At 41.2% G+C, this 27,101-nt stretch overlaps 1 protein-coding gene across 1 annotated transcript in view; it reads right to left on the reverse strand.

Moving 5' to 3' along the window:
- LOC136862731 (LIM homeobox transcription factor 1-beta) overlaps positions 1–27,101 on the reverse strand; it is a 263,477-nt gene that overhangs the window by 167,700 nt on the left and 68,676 nt on the right. Inside the window, exon 2 of the mRNA XM_067138957.2 lies at positions 3,278–3,495. Within this exon, the coding sequence (XP_066995058.1) occupies positions 3,278–3,495 (218 nt within the window). The remainder of the gene's footprint in view (positions 1–3,277; positions 3,496–27,101) is intronic.

Raw genomic sequence — 27,101 nt, forward strand, 5'->3', positions numbered from 1 at the left:
TGGCTTTCTGAGCCCATTTTCAGTGGTATTCTAAGGTAATCATATACGTCAATCCTGTGTCGGTAGATTTACCGCCACATAAAAGAAATCCTGCGGGAAAAATTTTCCCCATCTCGGCGTCTCCGAAAACCGTAAATGTAATTAGTGTGACTTAAAGTCAATAGCATTATCATTACTAAAATTCTGGTTACGAGGTGGATGCTGTGCCGAAGAAACAAGTATTCAAAGGCAATTCATTAAATAATGTATGCTTGCTTAATTGTCAAGGGGATAAGTTAACTTCATTAATATGTGCAAATTCATTTTTGTAAGTAATGTAACGTAATAATGGCCAGTGCGTAAGGTTATCTTGTTTCAAAAAACCAAGTGGGTTAATTTTAATTACAATTCAATTTCTATTGTTTTGCTGATTTGTGATATTTTCTTGTGGGGTTGCTTTGTTCATCTCGGGTAACCATAATGGTTAAGGGAGATTGTTCAAGTAATTTGATTAATTTAAATTCAGTAAATAAATTCTGGGGATCAATGACTTACAAACAGGTGTTGTCATGTGAGTGCTTTTTAGATTCTGGGGATCTTGTGTTCGATTCCAGTATAGGGTCATCATGAAATTTTGTGTAAATAGGAATTTGTGTATTGTCATCCTTACTTAATTTTGTGGAGGAATATGCTTCCCAGACATACGGAGTCCTCGTCTGATATCCAGATTTGTACATATGTGTTTACGAAGTGCTGCCTTAAATATCGAGTGAAGGGATATTTGTGTGCTGACCAGCTGAATCTTTATTCGAAGCCCGCATGTTATTAATATGTTTATTTTAATATTCTTAGTTAATCACTTGAATATTTAATTATTTGAAACTCGTTACGAGTGTCAGAGATGAGATTCAGTTAACTTATTCATTAATGGATGGTCAACCGATAGCGGCATATTGCGGTCATCAGAATACCGTTTCAATTGGAGTAAGTCAGAAATATGATCTTCATGATGAATTCAGAGTTAATATTGGCAGAGTTGAATATTGTGAGTTTGTCATTAGTTTATTATCATGTAAATTAGGACGTGTGAATTATTTTATTTAGAGGTAAAGTGGATGTTTGTTCTTCATTTAAGGCCATCGTGATGAACGCGTATTTTGTTAGACTTGCCTTGGGTAGTTTGTACTGTATTGCAGCATCGTCGGTTGTACTCGAACACAAGTAGGTCCGTGTCTTTTATTTGTGAGGAAGTTGGAATTCCTGTTTTATATAGTTGCACCTGTTAGAAGCATAGGATTCCGTTGATATTTTATTCCGCCGAGGGCTAATTTAGACGAAGATTTTTCGCTCCCAAAAAGAGCATATCGTCGTTGCCGGGACAAAACCTCCTATGTGATAATACTTTTGGAGATATACTGACCCGCAGCACATACAGTACATTATGAAGAGCGAGAATGCCTTGACAATATTCACACAATATTGCACCTTAAGCCGCTATTAGCCGTGGGTGACTATTGTCGCAACTAGTTGCGCCACTAGGTGCCAGATGATTTAAGTACCGGGCGATCAGTGGCGCAACTTGTAAATAATTGCTCGGTTCATACCGGGGAATAGCCAGTTGAGAGAATGGCGAATGGAGAAAGTGAAAACGGAAAACCACGGAAAACCATCTTTAGAGCTGCCGACAGTGGGCTTCGAGCCCACTATCCCCCGGATGCGAGTTCATAACTGCGCAACCCTAACCGCACGGCCAACTCGCCCGGTGGCTTGATTATGATAATGATAAGAATCAGTAGTAGCATGCACCTACGTTAATGTCAAAATACTTTCGCTTACAACGTTTTTCGAATAAGAGAGCGACTTAGCTATCTAATGTGTTGAAGTGCGTGTTTTGATTTAAGATCAGACTGCCCATTTGTCAGGAAACACAATGAAATGCGATTGTGTTTGAGCCTACCAAGAGGATGTATGTGAACGAAACCTTGTCGTCAAAATATTTCCGAGCGCTACTCTACATTAAATATCACTGCCTACAAGACATGCAGTGACACGTACGTCTTTATCAGCCGACATCTTGATGCGCAATAATCCACTCTTGTCAGCCGACGTCGATCCTGGCTCAGTCCGTGCTCAAATACGTCAGCCTCGTGTCGGTAGATTTACTGGCACGTAAAAGAACTCCTGCGGGGCTAAATGCCAGCACCTCGGCGTCTCCGAAAACCGTAAAAGAAGTTAGTGGGACATAAAGCAAATAACATTATTATTACTGAAGAAATTAAAACAAAAATACTGACGCGGCTAATGATTCCACAATACGGTTATCATAACTGGAGAGAATGGTAGACCAGGAAAAACTGCGTTAATTGTTTTTCTTTCAGCGTGTCTGTCTTCGCTAATATTTCAGCACATTACGTGAGGATATTGGGCAACTTACATGAACCGAAGCCTCAAACTATGAATCAGGAGATTTAGTTCTCAATCGAAGTTTCGTAAATTTTAGTAGGGAAAATACATCTTCACGTTGTCCGACTCTCTGGCTGAATGGTCAGCGTAGTGGTTTCGGTTCTGAGGGTCCCGGGTTCGATTCCCGGCCGGGTCGGGGATTTTAACCTTAATTGGTTAATTCCAATGGCTCGGGGGCTGGCTGTGTGCGGGTTATTCACCATTCACAGAAATGCAGGTTACCTAATAGGCCGTCTACGAGAAAAAGACCCGCACCAGGCCTCTCCGGAGGCCATAAGCCATTATTATTATTATCTTCACAAACAAACAAACAAACAAACGAAGAGAGGAATGACGAGTGTGTGAGTGGTTGGGACGTGAGCTGGAAGGTGCAGCCAAGAACCCCAAACCACACCCTTACTCCCAGAGCCACATTTTGTGTATCTCTGTTTCAGAGGATTCAATGTGTGGTACTATCCACCATGTCCCTGAACATGTGGATACCACTCGTTGATTAACTTTATTTATTATGAATGGAATGAATAGTTATACAATCTTCTGTTGTTGAACTTTTTCGCCCGCATGGAAAGTAGAAAAGTTTTAATGTTCTATGATGGTGATGCTTATTGTTTAAAGGGGCCTAACATTCAGGTAATCGTCCTCTTATTTTCTAGGACTAAGGAGAATGGATGATATAGTGTATCATGCAAAGTGCATTAACAGAAGTTCGCAACACCTTCAGTGTTGCATGGAGCGAAAATTTCATTAAATGCGAAAATGTTAGAAGGATGATCTGGAGGCTCAGCGCTGCGTCATGCACACTGAAGGCGCTGCGGGCATGCGAAGGGCTGGCTACCTTGGGCGTACCCCTGGAGCATTTCCACCTCCTTCTCGTAGTCCGGACGGCAGAAGAGCTGGCCCTGTTTAATGATGAACTGGTCACCTTTCTGGAGGCGAACACCACACACCACACACACGAAACATCGAACGTGGAACACCCAGTCTAGAGCTCGCATCACCAACTCCTCGGGACCAATCCTCTCGGAACATCCGAGGCACTTTTTTACGTAGAGCCTACAAACACACAGGAATAACAGGAACATAAGCTTTAGATTACACACTAAAGGCCTGACATGAAATCATCAGAAACTACCGTAGCCAGTCCTGTACATTTTGTGTAAATTCTTTGTTATGGTGTCGACATTATATTAAAATAATTTTAAGTTATTGCGCTGCCTATTATTCTGTAAATTATGATTCAGATGGAAGGAATTATTAATCAAATAATAATAATAATAATAATAATAATAATAATAATAATAATAATAATAATAATAATAATAATAATAATACCGAGCTCCATAGCTGCAGTCGCTTAAGTGCGGCCAGCGTTCAGTATTCGGGAGATAGTGGATTCGAATCCCCATGGTCGGCAGCCCTGAAGATGGTTTTCCATGGTTTCCCATTTTCGCACCAGGTAAATGCTGGGGCTGTACCTTAATTAAGGACACGGCCGCTCCCTTTCCACTGCTAGCCTTTTCCTGTCTCATCGTCGCCTTGAGACTTATCTGTGTCGGCGTGACGTAAAGCAACTTGTAATAATAATAATAATAATAATAATAATAATAATAATAATAATAATAGATTAAAATCCCTTTAATTATGATATATTTTAAGACACGCAAGAGTGTCTGTACTGTTTCTTACAGGAGTTATTTACCGTCTGGAAGTCAAGATACAGGATTCGTCGCATTAAAGCACCCTGAAATGTCTCGTTGGCCTCTGTTACGACAGTAGCGCGAGCGTGAAGTTACTGCTAGCTGTGGTTTGAAGCTTTGCTGTGAAGAACTTACCTTTACCATATCACATGCTACATACAATTCAGTGTACTGGGGCACTTCCCTGTAGACGTGGCCGATCCTGCAGAGACCCGTCTGAGAGAAATTGAGCCCAGATAGGTGGTTATTTTTTTCAGCCAAAAGTTAATACAAAGTTTCTCTTAAGTAATTCAACTGAGATTGTTCGTTTCCATCGCTTTAAGACCCGTATACAGTAAAAATGAAATGGCGTATGGCTTTTAGTGCCGGGAGTGTCCGAGGACATGTTCGGCTCGCCAGGTGCAGGTCTTTCGATTGGACACCCGTAGGTGACCTGCGCGTCGTGATGAGGATGAAATGATGATGAAGACGACACATACACCCAGCCCCAGTGCCAGTGAAATTAACCAATGATGGTTAAAATTCCCAACCCTGCCGGGAATCGAACCCGAGGCCTCTGTGACCAAAGGCCGGCACGCTAACCATTTAGCCAAGGAGCCGGACCCCGTATACAGTGATCTCAGCTCATCAAGCAAATCATGAACGTAATTGTTTCTTTAAATTTGTTTTACGTCGTGCTGACACAGACAGATCTTATGGTGATGACAGAATAGTACAGGTCTAGAACTGGAAAGAGGCCACCGTGGCCTATTAGCCTGGTGTGAAAATTGGAAACCATGGAAGACCGAAGTTATCGACAGTGGGTTTCGAAGCCAACATCTCCCGAACGTAATTGAATTAGCCTTCCGAAACTCTGTCAGAGTGTCACTAAAAACACCTTGCACAACTTGATGGGAAGATGTGCTGATGCTTGTCGGTATCGAAGGTACAGGTGACTGTGAGCTGTTCTTTGGTTGGCCGAATGAAGAAACGGTTTACATCAAAGATAGCAAATGATCCCTTAATACTTGGACATGTGATATATCAAGAAGTTCCTAGTTCGTGTAGAAAGCTCTGTTGACTCTAAAAGAAAAATGATCACGTATTGACGCTTTTCTACCATATGGAAGGCCCATAAATCCACATTCCCATTGTTGAAAGAAGTTACAAGGTTTTGGACATGTTATTGGAAGTAGCATCAACACAAACATGTGGCATATTACCAATTACTCAGGTCTCATATTGACACACAGATACAGTGGAGTACAAAAAGATTTTCCAAAGAAATTGAATAGGGGAGTGAGTGCGAGAGGGCACACACACAAACACATGCGTGCGTGTACATCCGCTGGCGAGTTGACTTGAAAGTAAACACAGTAACGTTCTCACCCAGGAAGACTAGAAGAACGGAGGACCAGTCAAGACATTCCCTGGTAAGAGAAGCCACTCCCTGTGCTGCAGCATTCCGTCCTCTCTTCACCTTTACTCTCCTTAAATACATGTTTTAGTGTAGCGCGGAATAGGTTTATCGCTGAACATGTAAACCTACGTGCAACTGCTAATCCCATACTACCATCAGTAACCATTACCATATGTGTTAGCTTCCATCCCTCCTCCAGAACTTACTCGTTACCAATTTATACCCCACTTTTCTATTCCCAGACTGCGTGGCTGTTGGGTTGAATGGCCAGCATTGTGCTGTTCGTTTCAGACGGTCCAGGGTTCGATTCCTGGCCTGGGCGGGTATTTTTATCTGAATCTGAGGGCTGCTTGGAAGCCCATTCAGCTTACACGAATACAACTGGGGGGCTATTAACAGTGAGATATCAACCCCGGTCAAAAAAGCGAAGAATAACAGCCGAGAGGATTCGTGCTGCCGACCACACGTCACCTCGTAATGTGCAGGTCTTCGGGCTGGGCAACGGTCACTTGGTAGGCCATGGCCCTTCGTGGCTGTTGCGCCAAAAATTTAATAATAACTAGAAATTACACCTGTGAAGAGCCTTTATATGTGAGTTAAGAAGGAAGATAATAGGCCTATATATAACTGACACGTAACTCGCACAGGCTGGTCAGCTAGGTGTCCTCATATGGCGAGCCCATTTAAATTTTCTGGCATCACTTTGAAAATGTTTTGGCACGTCGGCAATGACCAGCAGAAAAAATACTCATGTGTATCCTAAGAAACAGGAAACAGATAAATTTTGACCACATTCAGGTGTAATCGTGTGAAGCTGCACCACAACTAGGTACTTTACAATCATATCTTGTAATCCATCACTGAATATCAAGTATGTTTTCACTACCATTCATCTCTTACCTAAGTTTTCACAATTGGTAATGGTAGGATGTATGTTTGCATGACGTATTTGCGTACTCCAACAGTATAATGTATTTAAGGTTCATTTTCCTTTCCACATAAGCAAAGGAAAATGAACAAAGCGAACATTTTTCTGATGGACTGCATATCCATATGTGGCTGGCAGGCGTGACTAATCCTAGGCCTATACTACACTATCACATTCCTGTGTCACAGAAGTTTGATGAAGTATACCGTCGCTGAATCTAGAGAAACCAGTATTGCATGAGCTACATCAACGAATTTTCGTTCTGTGATGTATGTGCTGCGGGTCAGTATTCTCTCCTCAGCATTGTCACAACGATATTTCGAGGCGTAACGACGATGAACAACATGTTTTCCAGTCATTGACCGGATCAGGATTGAAATGAGTGAACCATATATAGGCTGTTAGTACGATGGGGTCGCCACTCCCAAAGTGATTTATTAATGACTGATAGATGCTATGAAATGAGAATGGAGGGTGTTGTTGGAATGAAAGATGACAGGGAAAACCGGAGTACCCGGAGAAAAAATCCTGTCCCGCCTCCGCATTGTCCAGCACAAATCTTACATGGAGTGACCGGGATTTGAACCACGGTATCCAGCGGTGAGAGGCCGACGCGCTGCCGTCTGAGCCACGGGGCTGCGCAACGACGGTATATGGTAAAATGTTCCATTTTGTAAAATAGTACCTTGACCACATCTAGCTGTGACATACTTTTGTGATAATAGTTATAGATCGCACTAACACAGATAAGTCTTATGGCGACCATGGGATAGGAAAGGGCTAGGTTTGGGAAAGAAGCGACCGTGGCCTTAATTAAGGTAGAGCCTGGTGTGAAAATAGGAAACCACACGTAATCATATTCAGGGCTGCCGACAGTGGGTTCGAACTCACTCTCTCCCGAATACAAGCTGATAGCTACGTGACCCAAACCGCGCAGCCACTTGCTCGGTAGTAAGAAAGAAAATGGCGGGCGAAAAATAAACTTGGTGTGTGATAACCACAAAAATTCTTATTTCAAATTATTTGTCGCGTGAAGTGTTGTACAATTCAAAGCGCAAACATTTAATAATAATGTTATTTGATTTACGTCCCACTAACTACTTTTTAAGATCTTCGGAGACGCCGAGGTGCCGGAATTCAGTCCCGCAGGAGTTCTTTAACGTGCCAGTAAATCTACCGACACGGGGCTGTCGTATTTGAGCACCTTCAAATGCCACCGGACTGAGCCAGGATCGAACCTGCCAAGTTGGGGTTAGAAGGCCAACTCCTTAACCGTCTGAGCCACTCAGCCCGGCGCAAATATTTAAAAAGCAGGAACAAAGACATAAGTTACAAAAAAACATTGCTGAAGCTATAAATGCGATACAAGAATATGAAATATACATGCTTCTTTGAATTCTAAATTGTAAGACAAAGAAATAAAGTCATCTCCGTACAGGCCATGAAGGTCCTTGGAGGGGTGGAAGGTAAAGGCTTCCACTATCCGTAACCTCGGCACTTGATGGGGTAGAGTGGTTAGCTCTATGCCTGGTCGCCTTTGCCCCCAGAAATTAACCTGGTTCCGTGGTTCAAATCCCGGTCACTCCATGTGAGATTTGTGCTCGACAAAGCGGAGGCGGGACTGGTTTTCCTCCAGGTACTCCAGTTTTCCCTGTCATATTTCACTCCAGCAACACTCTCCAGTGTCAATTCATTTCATCTTTCATTCATTAATCATTGCCCCAGAGGAGTGCGACGGGCTTCGGCAGCCGGCACAATTCCTATCCTCGCCGCTAGATAGGGCTTCATTCATTCTATCCCTGACCCGGTCGAATGACTGGAAATAGGCTGTGGATTTTCATTTTTCAATTAACCTGCTGTTTTTTTGTGTGTGTGTTGAGTGGACCTCAAGGCCACGCGCACTTGTGGAAGTCAAAATCTCGTTCCTTGAAGTTTTTCGACTTCCTGAGGGGAATTCGAACCCACGTCCTTCCGGCCGAACCGAGCACGCCTTTACCGCCTCGCCCAGACAGCCCCTATTCTAAATTGTACAAGAGTAATATTTTATTATATAACAAACCTCCTAAATTACCGTCAAGAATTCATCTTTCATTGATTTGTAGGTAGCTTCACAGGTTTCTGGAACTATTTTTGAAACAAGTACATATTTGTATTGTGGTACTAATCTGCAGACATGTAAAAGTTTTTCCAGTAGACCAAAATCTTGCTGTTACCATGACAAGGTCTTCCACACTTATGGGGTTCTTCAAGTGAGTACTTTGTTTTGCAACGTAAGGTGACAAATTTGAAGCAACAGACTGAAATGACTCATCATCCATTCTTTAGTACTTAGTATAGGGTTTCACATCTTCACATTTAAGTTCTCTCAGATACATCTCTCTTAACCAAAATGCATTTTTTCTTTGATTTCTTCTTTAGTATTGACGCAATAACCATTACTGCTCTTACACTTGCAGTACATGAATAGAACTGTTGTGAATATAACTTTTTAAGATCGTGACATAATATCTGATAAAAGCTTTAACATAGCGTAATACACTTAAAATCATATATTTGATCACATGCATTTGATCAAAGACTTCTTCCTATACTGTGACACAGAAATGTGATAGTATAATATAGGCCTTAAAGAAAAAACAGACTGGAAGAGTATTGTCAGACACGCGGTAATGTTTCTTCAGCGACGGTATTCTGCTTCCGTTTCGACTATTCCTAGCGTCCCTACGAGGAAATTCCCTAAATAACATTAAATGTATACAAATTGACTTATAAATTGCTTCAAATTATTATTTAAGGCGGTTTTTTCAACCAGAAAACTCGAACTCGATAGTTTAGTACATTTGATTCCCAACAGAACCCTCTCACATTCGCTAGATGCACGTAATACCCTACTGTTATTGATACTCCCACTTTCTGCCTGTCGTCATTTCTTGGTGAATGCAGTACTTTAGCACCTGTCTCTTGGCAGAGGCCAAAGCAAAGTGTAGCTTCCACCGAAGTCTCAGTCTCATCCGTGGCAGTGGCAATGTGGAAGCTGCTGGTGGTGCTCAGTAATGACATTCACAGCATGACTAGTGTCTCTAATAGTTACGAAAGGTGTTAGTCATAGGATCAGTCGCGCTTCAATAGCACCTTATGGCCCAGTGAGGAAAGCAACGGCAAAGTATTTCACTTCACATCTTGCCTAGTACACTTCATTTCGGCACTACCATAGTGTTATGTGGTTATAGGGGAACCGGTTAACCTAACAGACAGGCTCTCACTTTATCTATAGATGCATAATTCAGAGTTGTTCAGCCTAGGATTAAAACTCAGAAATTGGGACAAAGTTCCTTATCCCGCAGCTTATTATGATTATTGAGAAGTTTTGGTTACTATAAATCGCATGTAACACATCAATCTATCGAACACTCTTACTGTAAGTCCCACTAAATATTAATTTAACATCTCACCTTGTATTTCCCCTGAATAATTTCTCTGTCATTACATATTTCTATTAGAATTACAGGTTTGAGTGTTAATTCCGAAGATGGCTATACATTACTAACGTCACTTCTATTTGATTTTATCTTCCATACAGTATTAGGAGTATGTAAGCCTGTGACACTGAACAAAATTTTTAATTTTGCTCTGTCACAGTAAGCCACCTAAACGCCATATCAAACCAAGGAGACAGATATTAATTTTCAGGTATCAACGCGGTTGAATCAATCAAAGCGATAAGTGAAGCACATTGGTGGGTACAGCAGACAGGTGTGCAAACGGATTACTTCTTACCTTGTTGCTAAGCTCGGACAAGCACTACAGTTTCAAGACTTGTAATTTATATTAAAGCAAATATTAGCGACAGAATAGTTGAATATTTAGATTACCTGAACGCACTTTACTTGAAATCGACTTTCAGTATACTAGGTCATCGGATTTTGTATCCGATGCTCTTCCGATTGAGCTATAATGACCTTAATAATATTTGTTCTCTACTTCACATATCTTCGGTATGTACTATATTATATACTCGACACCACCGAAAAAGCTGTATGTCTACTTCAAGTATGATGTGGTCCTGAACACGAAATATTCAGTTCTAGTGGCCCACAGTGGTCACTACCACATAGAGTACTCTACATTAGTGCCCAGAAATGCCGGACCCTTGGTTCAGGTATTTTTGAACAGAACAAGAATGATGAGGTCATTTAGATCAATCAGGACAGTATATGACGCGAAATCAGAAGGTTATGGGTTCGGATTCACTGATGTCCGATTGGTCATTCTTGTTCTGTACTTCAAAGATCTCAACGGCATGTACTATATCGTCCCATAATAGGAAAATTATCTTAAGTGTCATTTCCGAAACATTACAGAAGACACAGATAACCGATAATAAGCTACCAAAACTATATAACTTACGCTGTAACACCACCTAATCATACTCCGTGCTATGGTTGTGAGTACTAGCCTACTATCACATGCATAATTTTTAAATAATTCTTTCATCGAAAAATAGCATTTAGGATTAAATTACCATTTTTATTGAAGCATTGCATCCACCGTGTGTTGACCCCGTGAAAATATTGCGCCACTAAATTTGATTAAAAATGCACTCGAAGAGTAGGCCCTAATATTCAGTGAAAGGACAGACATAATGATTTACTACTGAAGACAACGTGACTTTAACAATGACAAGTTAGAGTATCGTATCCGACTCGTTAGTGGCAGATAAGATGTTGTGTACTGTCGCTTACGTTTGTTACCACGGCGCTTATGATGTCCATTGTGGCGTTTAACCTTTTGAACTCCATTACCCTTAGCGTATGCTTCCTGCCCCACTCCTAATTAATTTCTGCACTATGAACAGCTGTAGGATGTGAACAATGCAAAAGAATGTAACACGAAATATAAGTATGTTACATGAATATGTTTACAATTAGGCACACAAAGTACATTATTCCTTGTAGGTTTTCACTGTGTAGTACTTTTCAACACAGTTTTCTGGGTGGAGACCGGGTTTTCTCGAACATGTTTTGCAGTAGTAAACTGTTTCCTTTCTACCACCTTTAGCATATTTGTTGGTGTCGTCGGCAATTTGCTTGAATAAATCGTCACTAAAAATAAGTTGAAAAAATCCGTAAGGTGTTGAGAGATTGTTGCTACCTGATGATATGTATCGACAAATTGTTTCATTGAATGAGAATGCAGGTAAATCAGGATCGCCAGCTTTCCACTCGCGCCATGGGTATGGAGGAGCATCACCACCTCCGGTTTCATTATCACTATCACTTTGCATCCGGGAGATAGTAGGTTCGAATCCCACTATCGGCAGCCCTGAAGATGGTTTTCCGTGGTTTCCCATTTTCACACCAGGCAAATGCTGGAGCTGTACCTTAATTAAGGCCACGGCCGCTTCCTTCCAACTCCTAGGCCTTTCCTATCCCATCGTCGCCATAAGACCTATCTGTATCGGTGCGACGTAAAGCCCCTAGCAAAAAAAAACTATCACTTTGTTCACTTTCACTTAATTATTCACTAATAAATCATCCAAGTCAGTTGTTGGTTCATCATCGTCACTATCACTGTCCACTAACTGTTCTAAAATATCCAGTTCCGTGAGTGAAGACGAAGCAGAATCCATGTTTACATTCAAACAACAACATCTGTGAACTTGCATCAACATTCGAGAATAACAGAGCTTAAAAAAGTTACCACAATTCCTGCGAGCTATTTTAAATAAGAAAACGTGTTCTCTCAAAGACCGTTAGATAGCTCTACAATAACAGAACACGGCACAGTCGTCATACGAGCGCTGAAAGTACGAGATATTTTCATTTCGAGTGGAACTCGACATCGGAGCGCAAGTCTAATATTTTAATGTCGAACCGCACTCGACATAGGTGTGCAAAAGGTTTAGATATGTGTTGGATAACTTATCACTTACGATGGTATGAGTTTGATGAGCAAAAACGCATGAATTACTTGTGTTGGATATTCTCATCGATGGTCTAGGATATATTGTTCAAGATAGGTATTACAACAATCAATAGGCTTATGCCTGGTAAATTCCATGACCATAATACGCTTCTTGTCTATTGCATACCTCGAAAATAATTATGAAAATGAAATAAGTTCGTTCCCCACAACCACGAATATTCGCCTAATGGATTTGCGCACCTGTCATACAGCCGAGGCAGAGAAGCAACCTAGGGTACAACAACATTGTTTTCCATTCGGTTTATCATAGCTGTGATATCGCAAACATCTACAATATTACACGTAATCCACTTCTCGAATAAAGCCCTGCATGATCGAGTATGAAGAGTGAAGACCAAAGGTTAGATGAAATTGTTTGACGCCCGGCTACATCGGCAAACCACCAAACTTTCTCGTGAACTAGTATTGTATACTATAACCGAGTATGAAGTATGTGGCCGAGTCTCTTTATGTTCAATATTTCTGTCTCTGTTTCAAATCTGTCCCTTTTGTTAATTCCTTTATTAGCCATAGAATCGTACCACCATCACCACCACTACCACCACCCCCACCACCACCACCACCAGCACCACTAATAACAACAAAAACAGCATAATAGTAATAATAATACGATATGGTGTAATATATGCTAATTCCTATCATGAGTGAGAATTTTTTCATTTATTGTTCGCTAGTCATTAAGTAATATAATTGTTTTCGTTAACATACTGAGAATATAAGAAACGTACTTAAATCCTTTTGACCAAGGGTATTGCATCCTCCTCCCCCCCCCCTCCCGCGGCTTATGGCACTAATCTTAAAGTGACAAGTTAGGAATGACAAATTCCTATGAACACAAGCGATTTCGTTGCTTAAAAACCACTACCACGTAAGAACAAAATTATAATTTTTATACCAGAAGGAAGGAAACGTACAAGAATAATGAATTAGCTGAACTAAGTTGTACGTCAGATAAAAGCAGATTTCTCTATGTATGTATCCATTACACGATAGTGAACCTCTGTATTCTGTTAACTACACGACGTTGTTTCTTAAACTATGGTATTCTCAGGGGCAAGATCAGTCCCCTATTGCATGTTTTGCCAAGTACTGCCGTCACATTATGTTCGCTAAACGGTCGAAGTCAAATCGAGTCTATACCAGATTCTGCAGATCCCTATTCTCGACACCAGTCATTAGTCCATCCAGGAAATGATAGTATTTACTGCGTCCCAGCAAAGAATCGTACATATTTATTTATTTATTTATTTATTTATTTATTTATTTACTTATTTATTTATTTATTTTCTGACTCCTTGGCTGAGGCCTTCGGTTCAGAGGGTCTCGGGTCCGATTCCCGGCCGTGTCGGGGATTTTAGTCGCTTCTGATTAATTCTTCTTGCTCGGTGTTTGTATTTGTCCCAACACTCTCCTCTTCATATTAATACAACACTACACTACAAACCACCATAGAAACACGCAATAGTGATCACATCCTACCCATAGGGTTGGCGTCAGGAAGGGCATCCGGCCATAAAACTGGGCCAAATACACAATTGCAACAAATTCGCACCGACAACCCCACCAATGTGGGCAATGCTGTAGTAGAAGAAGAAGATTATTAACGCCCTGTTATGTATGGCGTGGCTCAAGCTATAGAGCTTGCTATTAAGCCAAACCATAATACACACACATTTCTAATTTTTCTCACATTCTAAAACGTACTAACAATCGGTAACTTATTATAAACTGACTAGAAAAGCTTATCTTCTAGTTCCTACGGATAATACTTACATGAAGCAAATACAATATCTTACGATATGTGTTGTGGACTATGTTCTTATATGAAAGAAATTTTTGTAACATCTCCTTTCAAACAGCTGTGTACTAGTTATATCGCTAATTTCAGCCGTCAGAGAATTCCACTGATGGATAGTAGCTGGGGGGGGGGGGGGGTGAATCACTGTAACTAGCCGTGCGATAGCTGGGAAACTTAGCAGGGAGTTGTGTGATCACTTAATTGGCGATTATTTCTGAAGGACAAGTACTCAAGGTCATCTCTCAAATAACCCGGGGCTTCACTCCTATGTACACGGAGTGCAGATTCCGTGTCTTCTCTAAATGTAGCCAAGACAGCTGTCTGAGGCAGTGTGAGGCATGGCAATACCTTATTATTTGAGATAAAGAGGTCACATGCTTTGTATGCCCGCGGTACTTTGATACTGAGTGTACTGTTTAAACTGTAAAAAATTCCTTGGGAACCGTATTGTCTTCTCTCAGTGCATGTGGTAACCCAACAATGACTGTGAGAAGCTAAGATAACTGTTGTTATTAATTTACACTCGGTGATATATTCCAGTGATGAGTACGTTCATACGTTATTCATTTGCGGAGAAAGAGACGGAACTCATCACAGGCGCAACAACTGTATCACGAGAGATTTCCTGAGAAAAGAAAACCGATAGGCAATATGTTCTGGCGCCTTGAACGAGGCTTGCGTGCAACTGGGGCACTTGGAAGGGTACCTCCTCTTATAGATGCTCCTATTACGTCTGACCATAATGAAACTATTGTTTCAGAAATTTCTAGAATGATTCACGGTAATAGACGAGTACTAGCATTACATATCATCATGTCAGTAGTTCCCATTTCGGATTAATAATATTTTCACAACAATGCCACTACGAAACATTCGAGACATCAAATCCTTCGAGGGCCAAATGAAAACCCCTCTCTGGTATCGAATAGGTGTGTAGCCCTACCATTTCCACAGTAATGGGCATTATGAAACAAAGAAACAGAACAGTGCAGCTCTGCATAGCCTGATTTTATAGTGCTGTGGGCTTTTGCAGCCCTAACTACAGCGAGTGCTGGCTTTCGACTCAAAGAGTTCGTAGTCCATTCGGTATCTGCTCATTGACTTAACACTGCAATGGAGCCATCTCTCTAGTAGATGTTATGAGAGCCATCCGGATTCTGAGACCGGTAAATTACATATTTAAAAAAATAGACGTTTATCTGTTTGTATATCGCGTATTCTAATTTAAAACATTAAATTAGAATATAATTACAGAGAATATAACATACTATCACAGAAACTTTATTTTAAAAGTATTATTCCTCACCATATTGAGTTTCTTGTTTGCAGTAATAGATGTTTTCCCATACTCATATAAATAGTCCTCACACCGGGCGAGTTGGCCGCGCGGTTAGGGGCGTGCAGCTGTGAGCTTGCACCCGGGAGATAGTGGGTTCAAACCCAACTGTCGGCAGCCCTGAAGAAGGTTTTCCATGGTTTCCCATTTTCACACCAGGAAAATGCTGAGGCTATACCTTAATTAAGGCCACGAGCCCTCCCTTCCCACTCCTAGGTCATTCCTATCCCATCGTCACAATAAGACTTATCTGAGTCGGTGCGACGGTAAAGTCAATTGTAAAAAAATCCTAACATATTTTACTGTTAGTTCTCACGTCAAAGAAAAGATAAACTATGCACTTGTGGCCGCTGTCCAGAGACCTTTTCAATATGATGATATGTAGAATTGAATTAATCCATAACAGACACTATAGTATAAGGTTGATAAATTGAACACTAACTGCACTTTGCTAGAGCTATTAGGTGTGAGAGGCCGGTGCATTTTTACCTATCCATATGGTGCCGATGAACACTTCACCCCAACTAAACGAAGACCAGCATTAGCAGGAGGGTGCGAGGAGGGGGAATGTATTCTACGGGAGAATGGCTTTGACCAAATAAGTTTGCCACTGTAGAAATATCAAACTTAATCCTGATCTCTAAAAGCGGTAACTGAATTAAAGTGGTAAGGCTCTTATGAGAAGCATAATAATAATAATAATAATAATAATAATAATAATAATAATAATAATAATAATAATAATAATAATCATGCAACGTGTGGACGGGTACGTAAATAAACACACAACTGGTAATGTCTGCTCTAGGATTTATTAAATAACTCTCGCCGTCAGTACACACACACACAGGACTGACAGCACTCAGTCGTAACTGTCCACTGATTGATCCAGTGATCCACAGCAGCACTCTTATCTGAAAGAACTCAACCGAACCACTGCCATAACTGAACCGTCACGATCGCTGGTGGAACTGAACCACTGAAGCTCGTCCAGCCTGCCTTAAATAGGGAGACCGTTCCTTCCAGGCACTTCACGAAAGGTAAAGCCTTCGGTATCCTCTGGAATCCGAAAGCTCTGGGTTCACTTTCTAATTCTTTCACATGCCATCACCGAGGCCTGAAGTGAGATAATGGAGAGAGTGGTAGCAGTGGAGGTTGTACTTGCGCGTCCGGTTCTTCCCTGCAGCGACCAGCGGGAGCAGCCCTGACTGGGTGACGTCACTAGCGGCTGCAGCCAGGCTAACTTAATCCCCTCAAGGCATTACAATAAAATAGCGGACACCAACACAGTAATTTAACGTCCCTTCAAACGCTCATTTTTTATTTTGAGAAACGCCAGGGCACGTATGGAAGAAAGAAGTTAGAACTGGCTGAGTCAGCAAAGAGGATGCTTCTGGATGTGCTAGGAGTAAGTGATATTCGGGTAAGGGGAGATAATGAGGAAGAGATAGGAGATTATAAGGTGTACTTGACGGGTGTTAGAAAGGGAAGGGCAGAGTCTGGGGTAGGGCTCTTTATCAGGAATACCATTGCACGCAACATAGTTTCTGTTAGGCACGTAAATGAGCGAATGATGTGGGTAGATTTGTCAGTGGGAGGAATTAAGACAAGAATTGTGTCCGTGTATTCACCATGTGAGGGTGCAGATGAGGATGAAGTTGACAAGTTTTATGAAGCATTGAGTGACGTCGTGGTCAGGGTCAACAGCAAGGTTAGAATAGTGCTAATGGGCGATTTCAATGCGAGAGTTGGGAATAGAACTGAAGGATACGAAAGGATGATTGGTAAATGTGGGGAAGATATGGAAGCTAATGGGAATGGGAAGCGTTTGCTGGACTTCTGTGCTAGTATGGGTTTAGCTGTTACGAATACATTCTTCAAGCATAAGGCTATTCACCGCTACACATGGGAGGCTAGGGGTACCAGATCCATAACAGACTATATCTTAACAGACTTTGAATTCAGGAAATTTGTTAGGACTGTAAGAGTTTTTCGGGGATTTTTCGATGATACAGACCACTATCTGATCTGTAGTGAACTAAGTATTTCTAGGCCTAGGGTAGAGAAAGTGAAATCTGTCTGCAAACAAATAAGGGTAGAAAATCTCCAGGACGAGGAAAATAGACAGAAGTACATGGATATGATTAGTGAGAAGTTTCCAACAGTAGACAGTAAGCAGGTTCAGGATATAGAAAGTGAATGGGTGGCATTCAGGGATGCTGTACTAGAAACAGCAAGGGAATACCTAGGAACAACTGTGTGTAAAGATGGGAAAAGGCGAACAGCTTGGTGGAATGATGAAGTGAGAGCTGCCTGTAAACGTAAAAAGAAGGCTTATCAGAAATGGCTCCAAACAAGGGCCGAGGTAGACAGGGATTGGTACGTAGATGAAAGAAACAGAGCGAAACAAATAGTTGTTGAATCCAAAAAGAAGTCATGGGAAGATTTTGGTAATAACCTGGAAAGGCTAGGTCAAGCAGCAGGGAAACCTTTCTGGACAGTAATAAAAAATCTTAGGAAGGGTGGGAAAAAGGAAATGAACCGTGTTTTGAGTAATTCAGGTGAACTCATAATAGACTCCAGGGAATCACTGGAGAGGTGGAGGGAATATTTTGAACATCTTCTCAATGTAAAAGGAAATCGTCATGGTGGTGTTGCAAACAGCCAAGCTCATGGGGAGGAGGAAAATTATGTTGGTGAAATTATGCTTGAGGAAGTGGAAAGGATAGTAAATAAACTCCATTGTCATAAGGCAGCAGGAATAGATGAAATTAGACCTGAAATTGTGAAGTATAGTGGGAAGGTGGGATGAAATGGCTTCATAGACTAGTAAAATTAGCGTGGAGTGTTGGTAAGGTACCTTCAGATTGGACAAAAGCAGTAATTGCACCTATCTACAAGCAAGGAAACAGGAAGGATTGCAACAACTATCGAGGTATCTCATTGATTAGTATACCAGGCAAAGTATTCACTGGCATCTTCGAAGGGAGGGTGCGATCAGTCGTTGAGAGGAAGTTGGATGAAAACCAGTGTGGTTTCAGACCACAGAGAGGCTGTCAGGATCAGATTTTCAGTATGCGCCAGGTAATTGAAAAATGCTACGAGAGGAATAGGCAGTTGTGTTTATGTTTCGTAGATCTAGAGAAAGCATATGACAGGGTACCGAGGGAAAAGATGTTCGCCATACTGGGGGACTATGGAATTATAGGTAGATTATTAAAATCAATCAAAGGCATTTATGTTGACAATTGGGCTTCAGTGAGAATTGATGGTAGAATGAGTTCTTGGTTCAGGGTACTTACGGGAGTTAGACAAGGCTGTAATCTTTCGCCATTGCTGTTCGTAGTTTACATGGATCATCTGCTGAAAGGTATAAAATGGCGGGGAGGGATTCAGTTAGGTGGAAATGTAGTAAGCAGTTTGGCCTATGCTGACGACTTGGTCTTAATGGCAGACTGTGCCGAAAGCCTGCAGTCTAATATCTTGGAACTTGAAAATAGGTGCAATGAGTATGGTATGAAAATTAGCCTCTCGAAGACTAAATTGATGTCAGTAGGTAAGAAATTCAACAGAACTGAATGTCAGATTGGTGATACAAAGCTAGAACAGGTTGATAATTTCAAGTATTTAGGTTGTGTGTTTTCCCAGGATGGTAATATTGTAAGTGAGATTGAATCAAGGTGTAGTAAAGCTAATGCAGTGAGCTATCAGTTGCGATCAGCAATATTCTGTAAGAAGGAAGTGAGCTACCAGACGAAACTATCTTTACATCGGTCTGTTTTCAGACCAACTTTGCTTTACGGGAGCGAAAGCTGGGTGGACTCAGGATATCTTATTCATAAGTTAGAAGTAACAGACATGAAAGTAGCAAGAATGATTGCTGGTACAAACAGGTGGGAACAATGGCAGGAGGGTACTCGAAATGAGGAGATAAAGGCTAATTTAGGAATGAACTCGATGGATGAAGCTGTACGCATAAAACGGCTTCGGTGGTGGGGTCACGTGAGACGAATGGAGGAGGATAGGTTACCTAGGAGTATAATGGACTCTGTTATGAAGGGTAGGAGAAGTAGAGGGAGACCAAGACGGCGATGGTTAGACTCGGTTTCTAACGATTTAAAGATAAGAGGTATAGAACTAAATGAGGCCACAACACTAGTTGCAAATCAAGGATTGTGGCGACGTTTAGTAAATTCTCAGAGGCTTGCAGACTGAACGCTGAAAGGCATAACAGTCTATAATGATAATGTATGTATGTATTTGCTTTACGTCGCACCGACGCAGATAGGTCTCATGGCGACGATATGACAGGAAACTCCTAGGAATTGGGAAGGAAACAGCCGTGGTCTTAATTAAGGTACAGCCCCAGCATTATCCTGGTTTGAAAATGGGAAACCACGGAAAAACATCCTCAGGGCTGCCGACAGTGGGATTCGAACCCACTATCTCCCGGATGCGAACTCACAGCTGCGCGCCCCTAACCGCACGGCCAACTCACCCGGTATTCAACAAGTTTCATCGATTGTAGAATTTTGAACTGCGTAAGACTTTCTGTAAAGCGTGAAGTGTGGAAGGTACAATACGTAGAAGAAGAGATGGTGGTGATTAATTTTTAAGGTTAACGTAGGGAGATTATCGGTTGGGGATTAAAAACAAGTATGCTGACTCCGGAGAATATTCTAGAAGTAATTCGTGTAAAATGTTCAACAAAGAAAAGCATATTTCAGCATGCCATTGATAGACCGGCTCATGTCTCTATTGATTATAGTTTTACGGTCTTAATTTTAATTCCTATGACCACCTAAAAAAATTGGCTCGATTGGTTATGGAGCGAGTGTCGACTGTGCCAGCATTCTTCAACAAAGGAGAGGAAATCCTCCGCAGACAGGTAGAAATATTAGTTGAGTATATGGATTGTGTATGTTGTCGCTTTAAGCTACACTCATGCAGTCTTAATATTAAATTAGTTGAGTGTTGCAGTAAATGATTGGCATTATTTAATATTTTCTGGGACTTTTCTAACGTCACCCTAACGCATCGGAGATTTTTGCGTCACGGAAGGATGGGAAAGTAGCGGCTGTGACCTTAATGAAGGTACAGCCCCAGCATTTGCCTGTTGTGGAAATGAGAAATCACGGAAAACTATCTTAAGGGCCGGCGGCGGTGGGATTTGAATCCCCGATCTCCCGACTGCAAGCTCACAGCTACGCGACCCGAACCGCACAGCCAACTATATCGCTTTCTCTGCTTTTTGACATCATGCATGCACAGATGTGTATTCGGTCATGAAGACATAGGAAATGGCAAGGACTGAGAAGGAAGCAGTGGATACTGTAATAGTAACTGCCCAGTGTGAAAGGATTTAACCACGGAAAATCGTCTTCGGGACTGTCGAGGAGGGTTTCGAACTCATACCACGTCTTCAACTCAGTAATTGGACGGTATCTTGATAATACCAGAAGAGATCGAGGATACCACGATGGATAAATGGGAAGTACCTGGCAAAGGGCGTAAAGGAGTGCTCGGTTCACCCGGAAGGATGCATATTCAAATCCCTGTCAGGAATTCGAGAAATTTAGAAATGAAACTTTCATTTCTGGAGAAAAACATAGTCGTGAGGTTCATGCAGCCTGCACCAGAAATTAATACTATGTTCATTTCTGCCCACCAAGATTTCCGGCCGTAAAGCTAACCATTCTGTATTATATACTGCCAAAGTTGTGAATAGTGGGATCCTTCCGCTCCGCCGGTGGCGTTCCTGGACTGTACGAAGATAGCTTGTAGCCTATACTTTATTCTTTCTAAACACCAACATAAATTTTAATTTCCCTCAAGGAAATACTAACATTTTCCGAATAACCCCGTATGGTAATGTGCCACAAATGAAATGAAATGGCGTATGGCTTTTAGTGCCGGGAGTGCCCAAGGACAAGTTCGGCTCGCCAGATGCAGGTCTTTTGATTTGACGCCCGTAGGCTACCCGCGCGTCGTGATGAGGATGAAATGATGATGAAGACGACACATACACCCAGCCCCAGTGCCAGCGGAGTTAACCAATTATGGTTAACATTCCCGACCCTACCGGGAATCGAACCCGGGACCCCTGTGGCCAAAGGCCAGCACGCTAACCATTTAGCCATGGAGCCGAACAATGTGCCACAGAAACCTATGAATGATAATAACAGATTTAGTTTCTAGCTAACATCGCAAGGTAGGCAACCTGTAACAAGTTTCGAAAGCCAGAGTTGGGTGTTCCGCAACTTGACCAAGATGAATTCCCCGCACAATAGCTTAAGTTTATTCCGGAATTCTCCTACTTTATTCGCACGTATTACTAGATATTATAAATAGACCGTTGTATGGTAAGTAACGTTCGTTCTACACTGCAAGCCCAGCATTTGCGTTTCACACACTAGAATGAATATCAAAATAACAGACAATACTGTTTCACAGGAAGTACTTGGTGACAATACCGATGTTTGTTCATTCTTCGGCTGTGTAATAGTCATGTAATCATACATATCTCAATGTACCTTAGCGTAATGCTTATCGTTAGCCAAGGATTAGTGATATTCCAAAAGGAAATTGTGAAAATGGGCATTGTGGCATATTGAAAGCAATGCACTGTCCCGGGCTTTGATATTACCAGATATTGTAAACTAATCACCCACTAGCTCAATTCAAATCTTCTTATGTAGCCAACATTATCGATATACAGGAAACCAACATCATTTAACTAATAATCTTTCGCTTAGCGCTCTCTAGAATCAAGATCATTAGTTGCTCTGGGGTGAATTTCATGGTAATGTGTTCCTCCACCAGCGAACATCAATAGGCCTCTGATCCTCCTGTGTTCCGAGCTTGTTTACTCTCTCCTCTATGGACGAATGTGTACATACCGTATGTGCATGCATGGCTGGATAGCCAGGGAGCGATATGCTTGTGTTATGCTGTTCCCCTCAAGATAATCTTCATACTCCATTTCACTCTTCTATTGATCACGTAGCAACCAGCGACGATGCGTTGTTCTGGTTAAAGCCATGGAAATTTTATTCTTCATTCCTGACAGAAATTCATGACACTTTCGTTCTTCTGGACCAAAAGCCAACTTCAATATCTATGCAATCTAACAAGCAGTATTCAGGAAGTTTATAACACACATTGGTATAACGGGTCGAGTGAATAAAAACTTAGCATTTACTCATCTTAACCTGATTTCAGACATTTACTTGACCTTAATCTGAATAAAAGTTACTAAGAACTAACTACTGTAGACTTAGTTCTTGCTAGAGATTTCCAGGCCGCTAGTTCTTACTACGAAAACGGTATTAATAAAATTTGTAAATTAGCTTAGAAAGTGCTTAGGTTCTTTCAAGCCCGTTATATTTAGTCCCAGGCAGGACGATGTTCATGCACGTTCGTAAGCGGAAATCGTATATTCAAAGAAACTCTTTTAATGCTACGCATAATCTTTACATTTACCTGTGTCAATTAGCCGAAGAGCATTTGTGGGATCATTTGGTTGAAAAGTTACGAGCTCCGCTGAGTGGGTTTTGGTGCGAGGTAGAAAATTTATCATCGTTTACAAGCTAACTGACGGTGTCACTTGCAGAAGAGTATAATAACAGATCATGAGAAACACAGTCTTTATTTGAATCCGGATGCAGCCTTCACGCCTCTAGGCTTCGTGATAAAACTCTTTAAAAAAGCACAAAAGGTAAATTTTGGAGCTTAGTTATTTTCCAGCTGTTTAGATATCGAACATCGTCTATATATTATGGCTAGGGCCCGGATTCATATGCACTAAAAACTCCAAAAATATGCATGCATATATGCACTAAAATGTTGATAATATGCACGAAAATATGCACAAAAATAAAAACAAAATACACTTAGAAACGCATTATTTAATTTTAACTCAGTGTTAAATTAATAAACAGTTTAATCACTTGCAAAATGATGTTTGTAAGTAGATTATCAACTGTTTCTCAATGCGTTCAGGGGTCAGTGACTTTCTGTTGTCGGACAGAATTAATTTATACGTTGAAAATGATCGTTCTACGTCGACGGACGTAACTGGGTAACACTTGTACACTGGCTCTGACTGCTCGGAAAATTATTCTTTCAAAGACTGACTGACATCAGTCCTGGGTTTGAGTCCAACACCGCACTGAGTTTCCTTTTGACTTTTTCTCCATTTTCATCAGGGAAACAATTTAAAGAACTAATAGTGTTTTGAATTAACTGAAGGGATTCGTGTAGGGGTGCACCGCGAGTTTCTAGGTCCTTAATCGCCATCTAAAGTGATAAATAATGCGCATGGATGAAACTCATATCTTTATATACAGTTTCAGATTCAAATGCGCACTTTGCTTCACAAACACACGCAGTACGACTATCATCAATTCTTTTATCTACATCTTTTACTTGATTGAAGTTCTCCTGGTAGAATGATACTGCGGATAACCAAGTTCCCCATCTTGTGAGAACAGGTTCCGGTGGAAACAGCTGTTGTGAAAAGGTTCATTATCCGTCTACCTGCTTGTATTCCGACACTGAATGCACTTTCCTTGATCGGGAAAGGCTTCGCGTGTTGCCAGCGGATGTACAACATATAGAGTTCATTACATTGTCCATTTCGTTCAAAAATCTTGGATAATCGATCACAACATAAGAGAAAAATATATCTGTATATGCACTTACGTTCAAAATATGCACTAACCTTGAAAATACGCATTTGCATATTTTAGAAATCCGGACCCTACTAATGAGCATGTCGAGCATACCGCGTGTGGATTAGGGTGAAAATGTTTATTGGTACCAATTATTGGTTCGAGTCCAACAATCGCCATATTTTTTTCACTCTGTGGCAGAAACTTCGAAGGGGGAAGATACAGGATTGGGGGGCGGGTTGAGAGAAAATATGGAGCAATTCGGCGGAAATGTACCTGTTAGAATTACAGGTAATGTTCCATGCCTACGGGAAATGATACACTCACTGAAGTAGTGGCTGAGATGAGAGATGAAAACCTCACATGGAAGTTGATCAGAAGAAAATAATTATTAGAATGTTCACTTTGTCACCAGCACTGTTCAAAACATTGCCTTATGGCGGATTTAAACATCTACGCTGCCGATGCTCACACATCGTCTGCTCCAGCCCTTGACCGATTCACCCACGAAGTCAACATACTCGGTGTTTGCTAGAGGTTCTCGTACTGCTTAAGTGCGGCCGTTCCACCTTGAAAGTGTCCGCCTCTGTAGCGTAACGGTTAGTGTTATTAGCTGCCGCCCTCGGAGGCCCGGGTTCGATTCCCGGTACCGCCAGAAATTTGAGAATGGCAGGAGGGTTGGTATGTGGTTGAAATGGTACATGCAGCTCACCTCCATTGGGGGTGTGCCTGAAAAGAGCTGCACCACCTCGGGTTGAAGGCACCTCGAAAGTTAATCTCCGTGTCAAAGCCTTCAATGAAGGTTTACATTGTTCATTTAACTTCCTTACGTTACAGAGCACGTGTCATAACTTATTAATTCGATCGTATTACGGGTACCTGTGTTATTTCAAGGTGTAAAGCGTACATGTTTGCAGAATGGTCCTTGGTATTTGGCGCGGAATTGTACATTGTAGTTTTTCCTGTGCTTGGTCGATAGATCAATTTACAGTGATGACACACGGGTAGGGGAGAGCATTATTGACCATAAGGAGAAATTTCAAGTTATTTGGTGTTCATAAAACTAAATTATAAGGATGTTTAGGTTATACGCGTTATTTGGGTTGCCTATCTCCGAAAAAATAAGGGGCTGGTGAACCAACCGGTATATTCGTACATGATATAATTTCGTGCAATTTACCCAGAGAAGCGAAGCATTTTATCAAAACATTGTAAGAAGTCAAATATAACAGTTACTTGAGGAGTGTCTGTTCAAAAGGCGCTATTTCCACCCTAAGAATGTTGTGGAAAAAACGGAAGGAAACTTATAATAAAAGGCACATGCAACGTACCCATGATCGGATTTGGTATAACTTTTAAGGAATTACATCTTTCTGATCTTGATTGCTCATGTGAATGGATGGTGTTCAACTGCTGCAATGCATGTGGTCGAAACACTAAAATAAAATAATAATTGAAGTGGAAATAGCACTTCCTAGACGGACACTTCGCATTTGTCTCTCTTGTATCCTGTCCTCTTCGAAATGGCCGATTCAATTATGAAACTCCTAACCATATTCATACATGTTGTAATTCTTCTTTCACTTTCTTTCCCATGCGAATACGTCTGCCAGGTGTGGCAACGCAGATTACTACGGGTACGTATCTGAAGCACCCGGTACAGGTTGCTGATGTTTCAAATACAGTTCAGTATTCTTTATTGCAACTGAACACGGGGTAATCAGTCTTACCACGCAGCTTAAAAAATACTGAAATATATTTGAACCGTCGGGAACCTGTTCATAATATTTGTAGATTTACGCTCTTGATTTACCCTAGTTCAGTATTTTGGTAGAATACTGTACAGAAATGGTTAATAAATGGTATATTGTGTGATAGCCTCGGTAGTATTGGTAGGGAAAAGAACGTGAATCCGTGTGGAGAAAAGGAATTAAGAAATGACTACATATTTTTTTTTAAATTACAGCTGCACTTCGGTTCAGAGCAAATCAATTTCCTGGTACTGCATTTCTACAGAGTGTGTGTGTTAGTAGGTTTATATAGTTAACAAACTTCTGTCTTTATATGATCAAACTAATTGGTTGTGATTAATGTTCATTGCACTTGCGCACAGCGCAGTTAATAATTTTCGCAATAGCCTATTATTATTATTATTATTATTATTATTATTATTATTATTATTATTATTATTATTATTATTATTATTATTAATGCTGTTCTTCCGCCTCATTGTCTGAATAGTCAGCGTTGTGGCCTTCGGTCCGTAAGGCCCGAGGTTCGATTCCCGGACAGGCCGGGAATTTCAGTCGCGTTTGATTAATTCTTTATAGTAATAATGCAACTGATGAATGAGGACGCATGCTAAAAACTGTGCTTGAATATTAATGTTCTGTAGGCTAAGTTAAATTTTATATACACTAACTCAACTTCTAGAAATGTACACGTTTCCGGTTTCCATAAAAATCAAGTGTGAGATCGATCTGGAACATCCCAATGCAATGAATAGATGGGATCCCCTGACGTGCCGGCGAGAAGCCAAACATATCTGTACCTAAGGTTGTATCCCACTCTACTAGCATTTTATTATGAAAAATGCCGCAGTATACGCTTTCGTTTGGTTTTGTACAGGATACTACGATAGCTTAACAAGAGCCTCCGTGGCACAGGCGACAGCGCGTCGGCCTCTCATAGCTGCGTTCCGTGGTCACTCCATGTGAGATTTGCGCTGGACAATGCGGAGGCGGGACAGGTTTTTCTTCGAGTACTCCGGTTTTCCGTCACCATTCATTCCAGCAACACTCTCCTGTACCATTTCATTTCATCTGCCAGTCATTAATCACTGCT

This window comes from Anabrus simplex, chromosome 2, assembly GCF_040414725.1.
Source record: "Anabrus simplex isolate iqAnaSimp1 chromosome 2, ASM4041472v1, whole genome shotgun sequence".
Classification (NCBI taxonomy): domain Eukaryota; kingdom Metazoa; phylum Arthropoda; class Insecta; order Orthoptera; family Tettigoniidae; genus Anabrus; species Anabrus simplex.